Source organism: Amphiprion ocellaris, chromosome 6 (genome assembly GCF_022539595.1).
Source record: "Amphiprion ocellaris isolate individual 3 ecotype Okinawa chromosome 6, ASM2253959v1, whole genome shotgun sequence".
Classification (NCBI taxonomy): Eukaryota; Metazoa; Chordata; class Actinopteri; family Pomacentridae; genus Amphiprion; species Amphiprion ocellaris.
In genome coordinates, this window is record NC_072771.1 from 15,596,918 (window position 1) to 15,612,605 (window position 15,688).

At 39.7% G+C, this 15,688-nt stretch overlaps 1 protein-coding gene across 1 annotated transcript; it reads left to right on the forward strand.

The window, feature by feature from the left end:
* The first annotated feature begins 3,365 nt into the window (after positions 1-3,365).
* Positions 3,366-15,380, forward strand: atad1a (ATPase family AAA domain containing 1a). The gene is made up of 10 exons (XM_023271548.3): positions 3,366-3,522; positions 4,567-4,767; positions 4,971-5,069; positions 5,183-5,303; positions 8,142-8,342; positions 9,266-9,372; positions 10,626-10,715; positions 11,126-11,176; positions 11,403-11,581; positions 13,590-15,380. The coding sequence occupies exons 2-10, from the start codon at positions 4,594-4,596 to the stop codon at positions 13,717-13,719; spliced, it is 1,152 nt and encodes a 383-aa protein (XP_023127316.2). The 5' UTR covers positions 3,366-3,522; positions 4,567-4,593; the 3' UTR covers positions 13,720-15,380.
* Positions 15,381-15,688: the final 308 nt, after the last annotated feature.

Consider the following 15,688-nt stretch of genomic DNA (forward strand, 5'->3'; position numbering starts at 1 on the left):
TCTGACCTGAGAGTATAACTGACAGCGGTGTGTGGACACTTTACATTTCATAATAATCCTCAAAGAAGTATGGTAAATGGTGTCAACCATTGGAAGACACTGAGCAGAAGAATTCATATGTAAAATATCACCATAATCCAACACAGACCCAAAAAAACGTTGCAGCAACAAGCCAGTAAAACACGACTTGTTTCAAAAATAAAAACGCAGTTATAGCCTCAGCTTCTTCACAAGATTCTCCACATGTGGTTTGAAAGTGAGGGATTCATCAATCCAGACACCCAGGTTATGGCACAGGTGTATGTGCCAATCAAGGAAGGAGTGTGTGTGTTTGTGCATGTGTGTATGTATGTATATATTGTTGTGGTTAGGAAAGAGCTGAGTTTAGCCAATTGTTCACAAAATGTTTTCTCAAATTCTCAAACACTGAATTAATCCACACCCTCATGAGGTGTCTTGAAAGGATGGATCAGATAACGTGACGACTGCACAGACACTCCTGTGACCAGTGACTATGAGAGGCTACTTTAAAATGCAGCTTTATTCAAATGACACGATGCCACAGATGACAAGAGGAAGACAAGAAGTGGCTGCTGGCACATTGGATGCTGGTGTGTCAGTTAGATACTTGAGTGTCCACAACTCCACCATTTGCTGTCTAAATCGTTTCAGACAGCGTAGCATGACAGACTGTCTGCCACGTGATGTTCTGGATGATCATGTCAGACAGCGTGATGTCTGCCAACTTCGCCAACTCCTTCAGGAAGTGTGAGACGATACTCCACACGTGTTTTTGTTAATGTTATCAAAAAGGGGGTGTACTCTAAGTTTTTTGTCGAGGCCAACATCAATAGAATTCTTTATAACTGCTGACTTATTAGAAAGCTGGATTTTGTTTGTTAAAGCCTTAGATAAGCCATCCACCACCAAATGCCAAAAGAGTCAAAAGAGGAGTCTCAGGTGAGTCATCTGCAGTTTCGGCAGCTGGTGTTTTCAAAATTAAATCCATTCACTTTCTCTGAAAAACAGGCAAGTGAATAATCCACTCCCCAATGATTCCTTATCCTGCTCTGCTCGAGGTAATATCTCTTCCTAGGAGATTGAACGGGCAATTAACTGTTGTGTGTGACCAACATTTACTTAAACAGCTTAGCTTGTGCAATTAAAAGGTTGATATACTGCACCCACTGTCCAGTAGTCACACAGAGGAAATAATGCAAACCTGTGCTCTGTCAAAAAAAAAGCAGCACAATACAGCATAATGGCACCACCATTGCCAGTCAGCGGGGATTTATATCTCTTTCTCCTAAACAAGCAGTTGCCAACCTTTTTTCAGAGAGCTTTGCGTTGCATTTCAGCTTAGTGGAGGTTGACAGGGATGTAAACGTGCTGGTTTTTTTTGCTTGTTTGTTCGTGTTTTATTTTCCTCCCACCCGCTTGAGAGTGGTTGTTTGGCCAAGGTGCAAGGCGTTATGGGAATGTGGAACCCCGGCTGCACTTTGCAGATACACAAGCTGCGCTTTCATGCCCAGACCCATCAAAATGGCCCCGTCAGGCTGCTATCTCCTGGGACTCGCTGCTGCAGTACAGAGGGATTAAAGCTTTTTATGAAGCATTTTCACTGCCAAAGGTGTGTGCAGTAGCAGTCTGTGTGCCATTTTCTGCAACAAGGATGGACTTAACTTCACTGGACGGTAAAGGTGGAACTGTGCTGGATGGAATTCTGCATCCAATTTGGACAACTAATTGGATGACAAAGGGAGAGGTTTTTACCCAACACAGTAAAAAAAGGGGGGGCGGGGGGATAGACAACCCCCTTTTCTCTGGCGCATTGTTCAAAATCCAGTTAATTATGCTCTCATAGAAGTGTGCTAAACCGGGCCAGATTTTGCTCCATCTAATTGACTGCAAGGTGAATGTTAAAATGAAGACAGTTATTTTTTATTTTGGCTTCAGTTTGATGCAGGAGCTGTGAGTCTTGGGGAAAAATACCAAGAGGAGGATGTGTGTATTCATTAAATCATCTGATGTAAAATGTTGCAAATTATTGAGTCTCAGCACAGTTTTCTACTCAGCAGCGTTACACGAGTGAAAACCTGAAGCAGAGACCAGAGTCGATACAAGCTGTAACAGCATCTTCAAATTTAGCTCACAATCTGTGACAATTAACAATCCCTTTTGCCCATGTGTGATAAATTGCTTGTGGGAGAACCCATTTGTTACAGCCTTATCTCTGAGGCTGCTGTTAAGAAGACTGAATTAGCCATTATCGGACAGTGCTGGAAATGAGTGGAAACCAAACACAGATTATGGCTGCAGATTTGAGCTATCTTAGACTGAGGTACATTTGCATGTAGCCTACCCCAGGATACGCTTGGGTGTTTGGTGTCTAGTCACAGTCTTTTTGGCAGATCCACAGACATCCCCAGAAAAATAGTCTGCTCCAAAAGATACTTTAGTATCTTGCACTTTTTAGAATCATTGGCAACATTAACATGAATTTAAATGTATTTTCTGCCATTGTTTTGATACATGCTTGAACATTTTAAAGACCTGCTAAGGTGAAAATCTTTTTTTTTGTTAACATGTGTATATGGTGGGGTTTTTTATATACTGGAGGACTTATCATGAGCAAAATAAGCTGTCAGCACCATGTCTGAGAATTTCCGCCTTGACCCTGTAGTGTACCAATCACAGCTTAAAAAACACAGATACTGAAATCTGAGGTTTCTTATGTAACAAACCCGAGGAACCTGTTGTGTCAACTTGCAGGTTAGGGCTTTCTGTATCACTGTTTTTCTTCAGAATGAGTCTCTGATTTGAAGGTGCATGACTGATTTGCTCCAATATTACAACTTTGTGTAAAGTAGAATAGTTTCACAGTCTATGAAGAACATTTTAGGGTGAGCTGGTGTGCTTGAGATGCAGCAAGTGGGGAGGTGGGTGGAGAGGTTGGCAGGAAATTCATAGATCTTCAAATTCTAAATGAAGCAATGGTATAGAGTTACATCTGAGCCATTATAAGGCTTTATAAGGAGTTTTTCAGTGGCCGAAGGGGGATTTTTGAAATCATGAGCTAATGAAAAATGCATGTGATTCTAGGATATGTAGCTGCTGTATTTCATAGTCCTGCAAACACATATAGTCTAGGTATGCATTAGAAAAGTAGATACCTCTAATATTCCTATTTCAGTTCATCAGTAAAATACTGTACAGATTTGCTCACCTAACGTTCAAATCCAATCATGCAAGAGCCTGTAAACAATAAATAGCTTCGAGCCTAACCTGTTCGGTCCTTTCTTGCCTTGCTTTCCTTCCTTTACAGACTGGTTTACCTGCTATAGTGACGTAGATGCTGTCCATGGTGCTGATGTGTGTGTTTTCTGTGTGAAAGCTCTGCCATCCAGTGGTTGACTGTGAGAAACATGCCTTCGGGAACCAAGGTGCTTGTTCCTACCCGAGTCACAAAACGTGTGGCACCTGCAATGTATGTACGTTTCATTGTCCCTGGTTGCCGTTTTAGTAAGTATGACTATGTTTTGAATTTATTTTTCAAAGACTTCCACACGTGTCTCTTCCAGCACACAGAGCAGATGTTACAACGTTTTAGTTTGCTGTGATAAAGGTGATAAAGTGACAGTTTGGGGATGTCTGGCTTCTCTGTGTTAGCTTTAGCCTGCTAACAGATGCTAACTTCAGAATTGTTATAATTTCTAACTTGGAAACGTTAATAAGACACGGATGGAAATGCTATCGTGATTTAGCGACGTTGTGTTTTAATGTAAATGACCCGTAGTTCCTGCCCAAATAGCGAAATATACACCACATACCACTGACAGGCTGTTTAGCTTCTTAGTAGCAGGACTGTTATTTACACCTAACTGTATTCAGAAATCTAAAAAGTAAACCTCTACTGCTCATATCCTGAGGGTCGTATGTCAACTACATTTATTTTCGATGTATATCTAATCACACCAAAACACCTTACTATTCGGCATACACCTTATGCAACTAATAATATGTGATGTTGAAAAAAATTTAAGGTCAAGAATTGGTTCACCTAAATCCCTGCTATTCGTGTTGTCGATAAAGTAAGAGCAATTAGTGTGGGCAAAATGTTCTATACACATTTATGTGTACTGTAGAGCAATATCAATATGTGATTTGTTGAATTAAGCACATGACAGACTGATTGTTATTTATCATTGCATCATAAAACCACAACTTTAATTGCCATTTCTGAAATTTGTGTATTGTTACAGCACAGAGAAATTAAAGGAACCCCTCAAAGAGATTTTAGCCAGTGCTGATCACTTTCTGTTACTCTTGCTTAATTGACATTTTGGCTTACAAATGGTAAGAAACAATGGGAAAATGCAAAGATTTATGACAAATAAGGAAATGCAAACTCAATGTCTCTAATGCATATGCACTGATCATGAGTACTGTCATGTATAGTCACCCCCCAAATGCCTATTTTGAGCCAGAGATACCATAACTGTAACTATATCAGAGTCTTCATGTTTTTGTATGTCTCATCCCTTTGCTTCCCTCTTCTTTATCCAGCCAATGGACTGACACCAGCCAGCAGACATGCTGCTGAAAGATCTTCCCAGAGAAGCCCTGATGCGGCCATTGTCCAGGAATGAGGTGGTTGGCATGCTGGTGAGGTTGACCATCTTTGGTGCAGCCACATACTATAGCATCAAATGGGTGGTGGAAGCGATGGATCCTACCTCCAAACAGAAAAGCCAAGCCAAGAAGAGGGTATGTAGAGCTTAAGCCCAAAACATAACCAAATAATTGTTGAATACTCTGAGCTCAACGTGGATGCTGCTATTGATAAATGTTCTCTGCTGTCAGTGAGGCAGACATGATTAAGAGGTGAAAGAAATGCCTGGAGCATCATTTTGCACACTGTCTGTTATCCTCTTGTGCCTTTAGCTAAGTTGTGTGTCTTAACTCTCCAGGCAGAACAGCTGATGAAGAGGATTGGTGTCGAGGGGGTCAAACTAACAGAGTATGAGATGAACATTGCATCGCAACTAGTTGATCCGCACTCTATGAAGGTAACAGTTGTAATCCTTAAGTGCTGCAACATATTTACCCCTTTTTAGGATTGCACTTTTTTTAGACAAGAACAGACATTTAGAGATTTTCGACTTGCTCTACCTTCCTGCAGGTGTCCTGGAGGGATATAGCAGGCCTGGATGAGGTTATCAATGAGCTGCAAGACACAGTCATCCTGCCCTTTCAGAAAAGACACCTGTTAGCTGGATCCAGACTCTTTCAGCCTCCTAAAGGTAGCACAGCTTGTAATCTAATCAAGTCTATATCTATAATGATCAAATTTTACACCTAAATTTTAAAATGCAAAACAATCAGACACAATAACATCAGCTTTTTGATAGTCACTGTGGCACTATCTAATTGTCAGAGTTTGTGGCAAGTACTAGAACAATATTTTTGGTGACTTTGTTCTCTGACGAACACATTAGATCATTAGATAAAACAAGGCTAACGCACTGACTTTCAGACTCAGTTTTAGAGTGTTTTCATGCATATTAGGTAAACTGTGTAGGAACTGTTGCCCGTTTTCCCCTCAATTTTAGCCAAGAGAACTATTATTTACAATTTCACTTCAGTGCATACTGCCAACACAATATTTTTCACAAATTATAAGATACACACCCCAATCAGCCATAACATTCAAACCACTGACAAATGATTATCTTGTTGCAATCCAGTGCTGTTCTGGAAAAACTTTGGGTCCTGACATTCATGTGGATGCTACTTTGACACATACTTCCACTTAAATATTGTTGTAGACCAAGCCTCATGGTAACCCCCAAGACACCTTGAACATCTTTCGGGTGCCTTGTAACAAGTCCAGTCTACGGAGGCTGCAACCTGGAACCCACAGCAGCGAAGTGGTTTGATGCCAGTGTCCTATCGCTAGACAATGAGTGATGGGAGAAGAGGGGGGCGGGGGACAGCATATAAACATATAACACATGTTGGGATACATGCATGATCAGAGTAACAAAAATGTTACACAAGAGACAATAACCATAAGGGGAAAAATTAAAAAGATTGTATTCAACAATATAAAAATGTAACTTTGTGCAAAAAAATCTATGTAATATGTATCTTAAAAGAGCATTTCCTATTTCGGTGACAGAAGCGTTGCCAAAATATTGACCACACTGTCAAAAATGAATACTGTTTAAGGAGGTTGTCTCACATTGTGATTTAATCTGGGAAGAGGGTGAATCTAAGGAGTTATTATTGTTGATAGAAAAGGTGTTGGTTTTGGATAAAGTGGACTTGGTGCTGATGAGGACAACCTCAGTTTTATTACTCTTTAATTTAAGGAAGTTTAGGGTGAACCAGGTTTTTATTTCAGTGATGCAGTCAGTGAAGGAGGTGAGCAGGAGAGTGGACGAGGGTTTACTGGTGAGGTGGAGCTAGGTGTCATCCGCATAGCAGTGGAAATGAAGGTTAAATTTGTGAAAGATATTGCCGAGGGGGAGGAAGTAAATGATGAAGAGGAGGGGCCCCAGGACAGAGCCCTGGGGCACACTGGTGGTGACGGAGGAAGGGATGGATTTAAAGGATTTGTGTTGAGTGAACTGAGTGTGGCCAGAAAGGTAAGAAGTGAACCAGTCTAATGGAGTATGGGTGATGCCAGTAGAAGATTGTTGAGGAGGGTGGTGTGACAGATGGTATCGAAGGCCGCACTCAGGTCGAGGAGGATAAGGATAGTTTTTTTTTCTTTTTTGTGAGAAGAGGAGGGGAAGAGAAGAAAAGGAAAAAGAAAGGGAAAGGGGAAGAAAGGAGGAAAGAAAAAAGGAAAAGAGAGGGAAAGGGGGAAGGAAAAGGAAGAGAAGAAGGGAAGGGAAGAAGGGGGAAGGAAAAAAATGTTTACTCTAAGAATGTATAATAATTCTTGTTATTTGAACACACAAAATGAAATTAATGTACTGTAATATTGTAACCGAAATAAACCATTCATTCATTCATTCAAAAAAAAAAAAAAGAGTCCAGAATCAGCTGCCATAAGGAGGTCGTTGGTGATTTTGATAAGTGCTGTTTCTGTGCTATGAAGTGGGCGGAAACTGGGCTGAAACTGTTCATACAGCTTATTCCGGAATAGGTTAATGTTGTGGCTGATGGGTGGGCACAGAATTATACACTTTTAATGAAGGAAATAGTGCATGTATAATGACAAATCTTGTAATATGAGCCTCTTCTCATAATAAATATAACAAAATTGGTGTTAAATAGGTGGTCTCCTAATGCTATCAACAGATGCGCCTGTGTCTTATCTGATGACCAGCTTTGTTTTTTGTTTATTTCAGGGGTATTTTTGAATTCACTTTGGTTTTTAGTGAAACAAATATTAGGTCAGATTGAGGTCAGTGGACAGACCCATGAAGGTCACTGTTCATGTGTACTTTCAGCGGTACCATTTAACCTCATGGTCAAAATGTTTAGTGTTTCTAAATGAAAAGAATGAGAAAGAAATGCAAAATTGTAGGGAAACCAATCATTGGAGTGAATCAAAAGCTAACCAGCATGAAACAGATTTTTAAGGTTATTGACTGACCAGCAAAAGACATCAGAAGTTTTTTTAATTCTTAGTTTGTCTTTTAGCCACCTTCTTCCTCGTTTTCTTCCAAAGCCACCTGATTCATTATACCTCCATCTAGAACAACGTGCCAGGAAACATCTGACAAGATTTATCCACTTGGCAGCATGACAGCAGCGGATCACTTAGAGGAACACTTTACTTCCTGTAGGGAGTTTTTACTGCTTGGCTCAAAGCTTTACACAGAGCATCAGGATGAGTCAACCTCCAAAATTAGCTGCTTTGGGATTACAGTTCCATTCCTAGACTTCAGGCTTTGTTTGTATAATGTGAAGTCATCCCTCTGGGAACAGATCAGTTATGCTGGCCAAATTTTCCATTAGTTTATGTGTTAAAGAAGGAAAAAAAATCCCACTGCAGTTGCCAGTAAAGGTTAATATGAGATGTGTTCAAATTAGAACGCCTAGGAAAGATGTGTGTTTTGATGTATTGTTCAGACATGTTGGATTTAAAAGAAACAATGATTCCAGTTCATCTTCTGTGCTTACAGGTGTATTATTGTTCGGTCCTCCGGGATGTGGGAAAACCATGATTGCCAAGGCAACAGCCAAAGCCTCAGGATGCAAGTTTATCAACCTTCAGGCCTCCACGCTGACAGACATGTGGTACGGCGAATCACAGAAGCTGACTGCTGCAGTCTTCTCATTAGCTGTCAAAATTCAGCCCTGCATCATCTTCATTGATGAGATTGGTGAGTTTTAATAATAGGACACATGTCAAGAGTGATTTCTTATGAAATGTTAATTTGTTGCTGTATTCGACATGTTCTACTCTTTATTGTTTCAAGAAGGGATTGTTTTAAAACAAAATCTGACACTGATGTTGTTGTTTTGTAGTTTCATGCAAAAAAAAAATCTCATGATCTTCTGAATGAATGTCATCCTGGAAAAGCATTTGAAACTGCATCAAAACCAGAATAATCACATTCCTTAGAGCAGTGAGTGACACTTCTTAGCACCTGTTTTACAAACTGACATCACTTAATCTGTTAAGTTCAATCATTCTGTGCCTGGTGTTATATCAGTGGAGGACAGAAGTGTTCAAAGTTGGACATCATGAACACCTTGTCAGATAAAATCATCATAGCTGCCTGCCTTGGCAAATTAGTATTTTTAAAAATATCCTAACTATTAGCAGTTCCTGTTTGCACTGTACCCATCAGACACTGATCACTGCCTCCATACTTTGACATGGAGAACATTTCTATATGGAATGATTCTCAGAAAAATTCTTCAATATACTATATCATATCCTTCCTTTGATTTCTAAGTGGATTTATTGACTTTTGTTTCTGCTCGCCACTGCAGGTATATATCCTCATAATCTATAAGTCACACTGAATCTAAAAACGTGTGTGTGTGTGTGTGTGTGTGTGTGTGTGTGTGTGTGTGTGTGTGTGTGTGTGTTTAGCTTTGCCTCAGTTGTAACTCCTGCTATTTCGATGTAAACTGCTGTAATTAGGCTCAGAGGGCCACTCATTGGCTCCACAAGCTGTGAAACTGCTGCAGCTCCAACTGCTGACCATGTTGGTAAGCTGGCCAAATCAGCCAGGATGAGTGTTGCGCAAACACTGTCTTCATGCTTTGATTTGGTTCCTTGTCTCTCGTGTGTTAGAGTCATTTCTGAGGAATCGCTCCAGTCTGGACCACGAGGCCACGGCCATGATGAAAGCCCAGTTCATGAGCCTGTGGGACGGCCTGGACACCTCCTCAACCACTCAGGTAACACATCTGCAGCTCTTTGTTATACTGTGATATAGGGCTGAAACGACTCCTTGAGTTATTCAAGTAATTTGATTCCTAAATTTCTTTAAGGCAAAGTTCTCTGAATCGAGGCTTCGTTTAATCAACTGCATGCTCGGACCATGACTTTATCCTATACAGACCCAGACCTATGATCAATAACTTATAAGGGGATTTTAAATTTGACAGGATGCTTGTATTTTTACCGGCGCAGCTTTTCTCGTGCTGAACTACCAAATCAGGTTGACAGTCAGGCTTTCTTTGTGTAAGTCAGCTCAACAAAAACTTAACCTGTAACTCCGACTTAGGGTCAGAGTTCACAGGTATGAAGGTGGTTTTCAACGTTCTTTGTTAACTTTCTGCTTTAAACTCGTCTGCACAAACAAGAGCATTTAATACATCACTTGACTTGTTTTCGGCACAAAATGAAGCGATCGTGGACAGGTTGTTCTCATGGAGAACAATGAGGAACATAAAAATTTGACGCAAAAAAGCTGCTCCTGGAAATTATGTAATTATTATTTGAATTATGTAAGACAGGAATGCTGGTAGAAAGCTGTTAAAAGTGTGTAATGTATTTATTTTAGCAACCCATGCAGCTGATTATTGATAACAGACAGTTGCACAATAAAACTATCAAACTTCATATATTCAAACATGATATTGTATTGCAGTACATGTAGATCTGACAGTCTCATAATGAAGGAAATCACTTTAACTTGTGGCCAAATCAAAGGGAAACTAATACTACTGACTGAATATTCTCTGTAATAATTACTAATAAATTAGTCATTTTTCTTACTTTCAGCTGCAGTACCAGCACTTTAAATGGTCCAAATAAAAAAACATTTGTATACGATTTCTGCATCACCAAGTAAATACATGCCGGCCTTTAGTTTTAGTTGAATACCCCTATACTATACTATATATGTACAATACTCCTGTACTATACTATATATGTACAGTACACTGCACTGCAGATGTCTGTCCGTGTTCCGCCAGGACGATTATTTCTGTTGCACAGCGTGCTCACTTCCGCTTTTGATGCTGTAAGGCGCATGCATAGCGCAGAATCCGATTGCACAATTAATCGCCAGAGTAATCGATAGAATACTCGATTATTAAAATAATCGATAGCTACAGCCCAGCTGTGATGAGCCTGCCTGATGTGACACTGTCAATATATCAGGTGGTTATTTTAGAATAATGTATGCCCATTCTTGTAATTGCAGGTGATGGTGATGGGAGCCACTAACAGGCCACATGATGTGGATCCAGCCATTCTGCGCAGGATGCCCACTACTTTTCACGTTGGTCTGCCTGTAAGATGTGTGCATATCTAGCAGCAGCATGCATTCCTTCTATATAATCTAAATAATTACACAGAATACATATAGTAAATCATATTTTGGAATAATTATATCAGTTGTTACTGTGTTTTATATCTTCTTGCTTATTTTCATTTTTCAAATATACAAGGCAATTTTATGCATATAAAATATATGAATAAACATGAATGAGGAATAGGAATTGAGTTTTGTTTACAGATCATTAATTCTAGGCTCTGCTGTTCCATGAGTCCTCCCTAATTAGTGATGTATAATGTGTCCAAGCAGTTGAAATGGCAACAAGACAAGATCTGATGATGACAAATTCTGTACACTGGTCATTAGTGGTTAACTTTAACTCACAGGCTTTGCAATAAGATGCTTGTGTCCTTCTGTCTTTGCAGAACATAAGGCAGAGACAAGACATCCTGAGGCTGATTCTAGCAGGAGAAAACGTAAGATGCCCTTTATTTTTTCATTCTTGTCAACTTACTGCTCTCTTGTGTCATTCTCAGAGACCCGTTTGACACCTGCATTTTCACTGTCAAATTACATTAAAATTAATCACATCACCCGTGAGCAGCTGCCACTCGACTGGCAGCAACAAAAACAGTACAAAGACCGGTGATGGTTCAATTCTATATAATCGTCTCACTTTGCTTGTGCGACTTTTCTGGTCAGCTGAGCAACGCCATTAACCTGAAGGAGATCGCAGAGAAGACAGACGGCTACTCTGGCAGCGACCTCCGGGAGCTCTGTCGCGACGCTGCCATGTACCGAGTCCGGGACTACGTCCGCAAGGAGCAGATGAGGCTGATCGCTCAGCAGCTTCAGGACTGCCAGGAGGAGGAGGAAGAAAAGTATGAGTCATTCAACCACCTACAACATTTCATAGCCCTTGAGTCCATTGAGCCTCTTATTCTTACCTGCCCCAAACAGTCTCTGATTAGACCAGTGTGGGTTTTTTAAAGTGGATAGTTGCAGTACTTTACATTTAATATTCCCACAAATCAACCATTCTTTCTTTTCTTTACAAATATTCAAGCTTTTGAAACAATGTATAAACCACAGAATGTTTAAAGTAATAGTGATCGGAATAAAGCCAAAGGCAATAGTGGTACTAATTAAAATCATTTTAGGCCGATACACGGCTTTCAACATCAAACATTGCTGTATGTCACTAAACTAGACACTATCAGAGATAGTGTAGTTGATTTTAAATATACCTGAGAGCGTATAAAAGCCTTATAGAAAAGGTTTATAAAAATATCTGATCTGTATAACCCATCCTTCAGCTGTTGCTAAGCGACTGTTGAAACCCCTGTTGGAGCAAGGCATTATTGCTGAAAGGAGAAATATTTTTAACTTTGACTTTTCTGAACTCCAAGCAAAAAAGAAAACTCAATTACGATGCCATGCAGCAGCTTGAGGTGTCAAATGAGTGTGAGGAGGTGAAACAAGTGCTGAAGCCTCTCAGCAGATTTACTGTAGTTCTCGGTAATCAATGCAGTGAATTGATTATGTGGTCTTTTTAAAAATGCCCCTTGAGGAAAGAGTATGCCCCAACAGAAGAATTCAAATAAGCACAAGAAGATGCAGTGCACAGAGCAAACAGGAATGTGTATCAAATAGATTGTGGCTAACTTACATCAGGATCATGAAGTCATATGTTTAAATGCAAGTAAGTTTATAGAAATACACTACCGTTCAAAAGTATGGGGTCACCCAGACAAACTCACTTTTATTCATGTGCTAACAAAATTGCACAAGGGTTTTCTAACCATCAATTAGCCTTTCAACACCATTAGCTAACACAATGAAGAACACAAGAGTGATGGTTACTGGAAATGTTCCTCTGTACCCCTATGTACATATTCCATTAAAAATCAGCTGTTTCCAGCTAGAATAGTGATTTACAACATTAACAATGTCTAGACTGTATTTCTGATTCATTTAATGTTATCTTCATTGAAAAAAACTGCTTTTCTTTGAAAAATAAGGACAATTCTAAGTGACCCCAAACCTTTGAGTGGTGGTGTATATTTTCAAACCTTAGGTGCGTCTCCTCTAATTTTGAGCAGGTAAAATACAGATTATCTTTACACTACAAAGGGGATACTATTACTTCAGTATGCAGGAAAAGAATGAGATGCTCACAGCTGTAAGAACAGTAGATTGTGGTGAAACAGCTCCAACTTAGAAAACTAAAAATGTACTTAGTTTTTGCAAAAGCATTTGTTTAACCCTCTGACACCCAAAGCTCACTGGAGGCAAATTTTCCACTGCAAGAAAAATTCCTGCACTTCTATGGAAATGGCACAGCCATGGCTAGAGGTAGAGAGAACTCAGTAGAGATCAAAGTGCCTACAAGTGTTATTGATGTTAGAGAAAATGGTAACTCTACATACTATAGATCTTTAAAACTTAGATCGTTAATTTGTGTCCATATTTGTCTCCTATGCGCTCTGTAAACACAGCCTGCAGTTCAGCCCAGTTCAATTGAATAGTTCCTGAATGCGTCATTCGTAGTTGTGCCGAGCAGCACAGAATTTTTTTCAACAGAATTATATAAATGAGACATGTAGAATAAAATGATTTTAATGAAGTATCATGATTTTTAGCTTAGATTTGGTTGTTTTTTTTTCTGAAGAAACTATTCCTGTGTGACTTTCATAGTTCAAGGACCATCAAAAAACTAAAAGTTCCATTGATTAATGTTTGGGTAAAACAGATATTGAAATATATTGATGTTTTACATATCACAGCAAAAACAGCATATGATAAAAGTTGAGGACATGCTGTGCAGTAGAAATGTGGGGCTCGTTTTTGGACCTCTGTGCCTGACCTCTGACCTCTTGTGTCCTTCAGACCTGTGGATGAGGAGCGCTTGCGGCCGGTCACCCAGCTGGACCTCTTCTTTGGCCTGGACAAGATGAAGGAATCTAAGCGGGCCACAGCCTTCATGTTACCCAGCGTGTCCGAGGTTCCCCTGGACTGAACGCCATCCAAGCACCACCGAGGGGAAGTGTTTTCTCTTCGCCTTTGTCCACAGTGTTTCAGCTGGCCTAGCAGAGACACCGCCAAAATGTCAGAGGTGCAGTTGGAAATGCCAGTAGACAGCCATACTTTTTTTAAACTTTGTTTACCCAGGCGGGGGGTTCTTCTGAGCATGCTCATTTCCAGCGCAGACCCACCACTTGTGTACAGTTACATTTAGAAATCTACCATTCCTGCATAATGTCCGCTGACCTGCTCCACTGGAAAACAGTCAGTGTCTTGCTCAAAGGCACTGTGATGGTTTGTCTGGAGAAGTACAAAGCAATTATACTAGACTTTCTAACTCTGCATAAAGCCAGTCCATCACCGACTTACACCTGATTATAACCTAAAGGAACTCCAGACTCACCAGTGTAGTCCTTTTCTTTGCTGATTGATTCCCAAATCAGCTTTTACTCCAGTTCAGGTGTGTTTTTTGGATTAAAAACACTTAAATAACTTGATAAATAAATAGCGTGATGTTAGCCGGGCCCTGGATAAGAAGTGGTTCAGCTCATCCTGGTGCTTTTAGGTCACACTATTCAAAGTAATAACATGTCTAGCAAGGACTACCTAGTCCAGTTTCAGGAATGTCGTAATCTAATGAAAAAAACAGACATTGTGTATGTCTTAGTCTCTTTAAATGTCAGTTTTAATCTTAAATGTTGAAAGTGAACACCTCTTCCATTTTCCAGCCCTTGTCTTCTTCCCCTGAATCTGCTTGAATTGAATTGCTTCCTTCTATCGGATGTAATGCTTGGACTTTTAAAAAATGATTTAATTTTATCATTATTTGTGTTCCACAATTGAGCTACTGTCTTTTTTTTTAGTTTGGTTGGTTGCGTTTTTGCTTTTTAAATTAAGTAGAGGATATGTTGCCTCATGTAATGCTGTAGACCTGCAGTTATGTGATACTCATCATGTAGAGTTGCTGCTCCCAAGGAGCTTTAGTTCACAATATTTCTTCTGAAATTACAATAACATGTAACAGTTAAATGTGTGTTGTTTCTCATGAAATCGCCACTGATATAGATGCCATAAAATCGCAATACGTACATGACAGAGAAGAGGAAGAGAGGGAGGTAACATTTGCTAAGGTCGTCAAAGAGCTCATATAAGCACCTGTCATTCTGATGGAAATTTGTGAGACCGTAGTCATAGTCATTGTGGCAGCCAGGATTGTTTTAGTTAAAATAAGTCGTAATATGAGTTCACATTGAATAGAAAAATTCAATAGCGATGCGGCCTGTATGTAGTTATTTCCCATAGCTGTTCATATGTCCGAAAACAGAAGACAAAACGTCAATACTTAAACACTTGAATAGAAACTACAGCTGCAGTGATGTGAGCCTGTGGCAGCAATAATCAGATGGTGACATTCTGTTATCTCAGTTATCGTTATTTTACTACGAAGTGGCTGTGAAATTGTACAATTGCATCATTAATCAGTCTACTTGCTGTTAGCGGGTGTATTATAACTGTGATGCTGTATGCAGTGAATAACAGTGAAGCAAAATCTTGGGTTAGAGTTAAGGCCAAGACTTTGAATGCAACTAAAGATGATTAATTGTCTTCAGTGTGTTTTAACGCACAAAAAAAAGCAACACCGAGTTTTTTTTTCATCCACTAAGACAATAGCTGATGCTTCCTCGTGTTAAAATCTCCCCTGTGTTTGTCACCAATTATTTTTTAATGTCATTTATCGGGTCTTTCTCATTATCAGGGAGACCTCATTGTTTTACTTTGTTTTTATAATGGACTTTTCATGGTGGCTTCTGTGCATCAGTCAAAGGCTGACATCAGTAGCTGCAGCTGCAAAACATATCAGGGTTTTCTGTGTCTCTTGTCATTTTAAGAAGAGAATGGCTTTCAGACCCTGATGCTTTCGATCAATTCTCAGTCAGGCGTTGCTGTGACATATATCTCCCCCG

Bases quoted from the DNA above. Each gene is read 5' to 3' on its own strand.
- atad1a (XM_023271548.3), top strand. From the start codon at position 4,594: ATGCTGCTGAAAGATCTTCCCAGAGAAGCCCTGATGCGGCCATTGTCC. The intron at 4,768-4,970 runs GTATGTAGAGCT...TTAACTCTCCAG, and splicing joins AAAGCCAAGCCAAGAAGAGG to GCAGAACAGCTGATGAAGAG. The intron at 9,373-10,625 runs GTAACACATCTG...TTGTAATTGCAG, and splicing joins ACACCTCCTCAACCACTCAG to GTGATGGTGATGGGAGCCAC.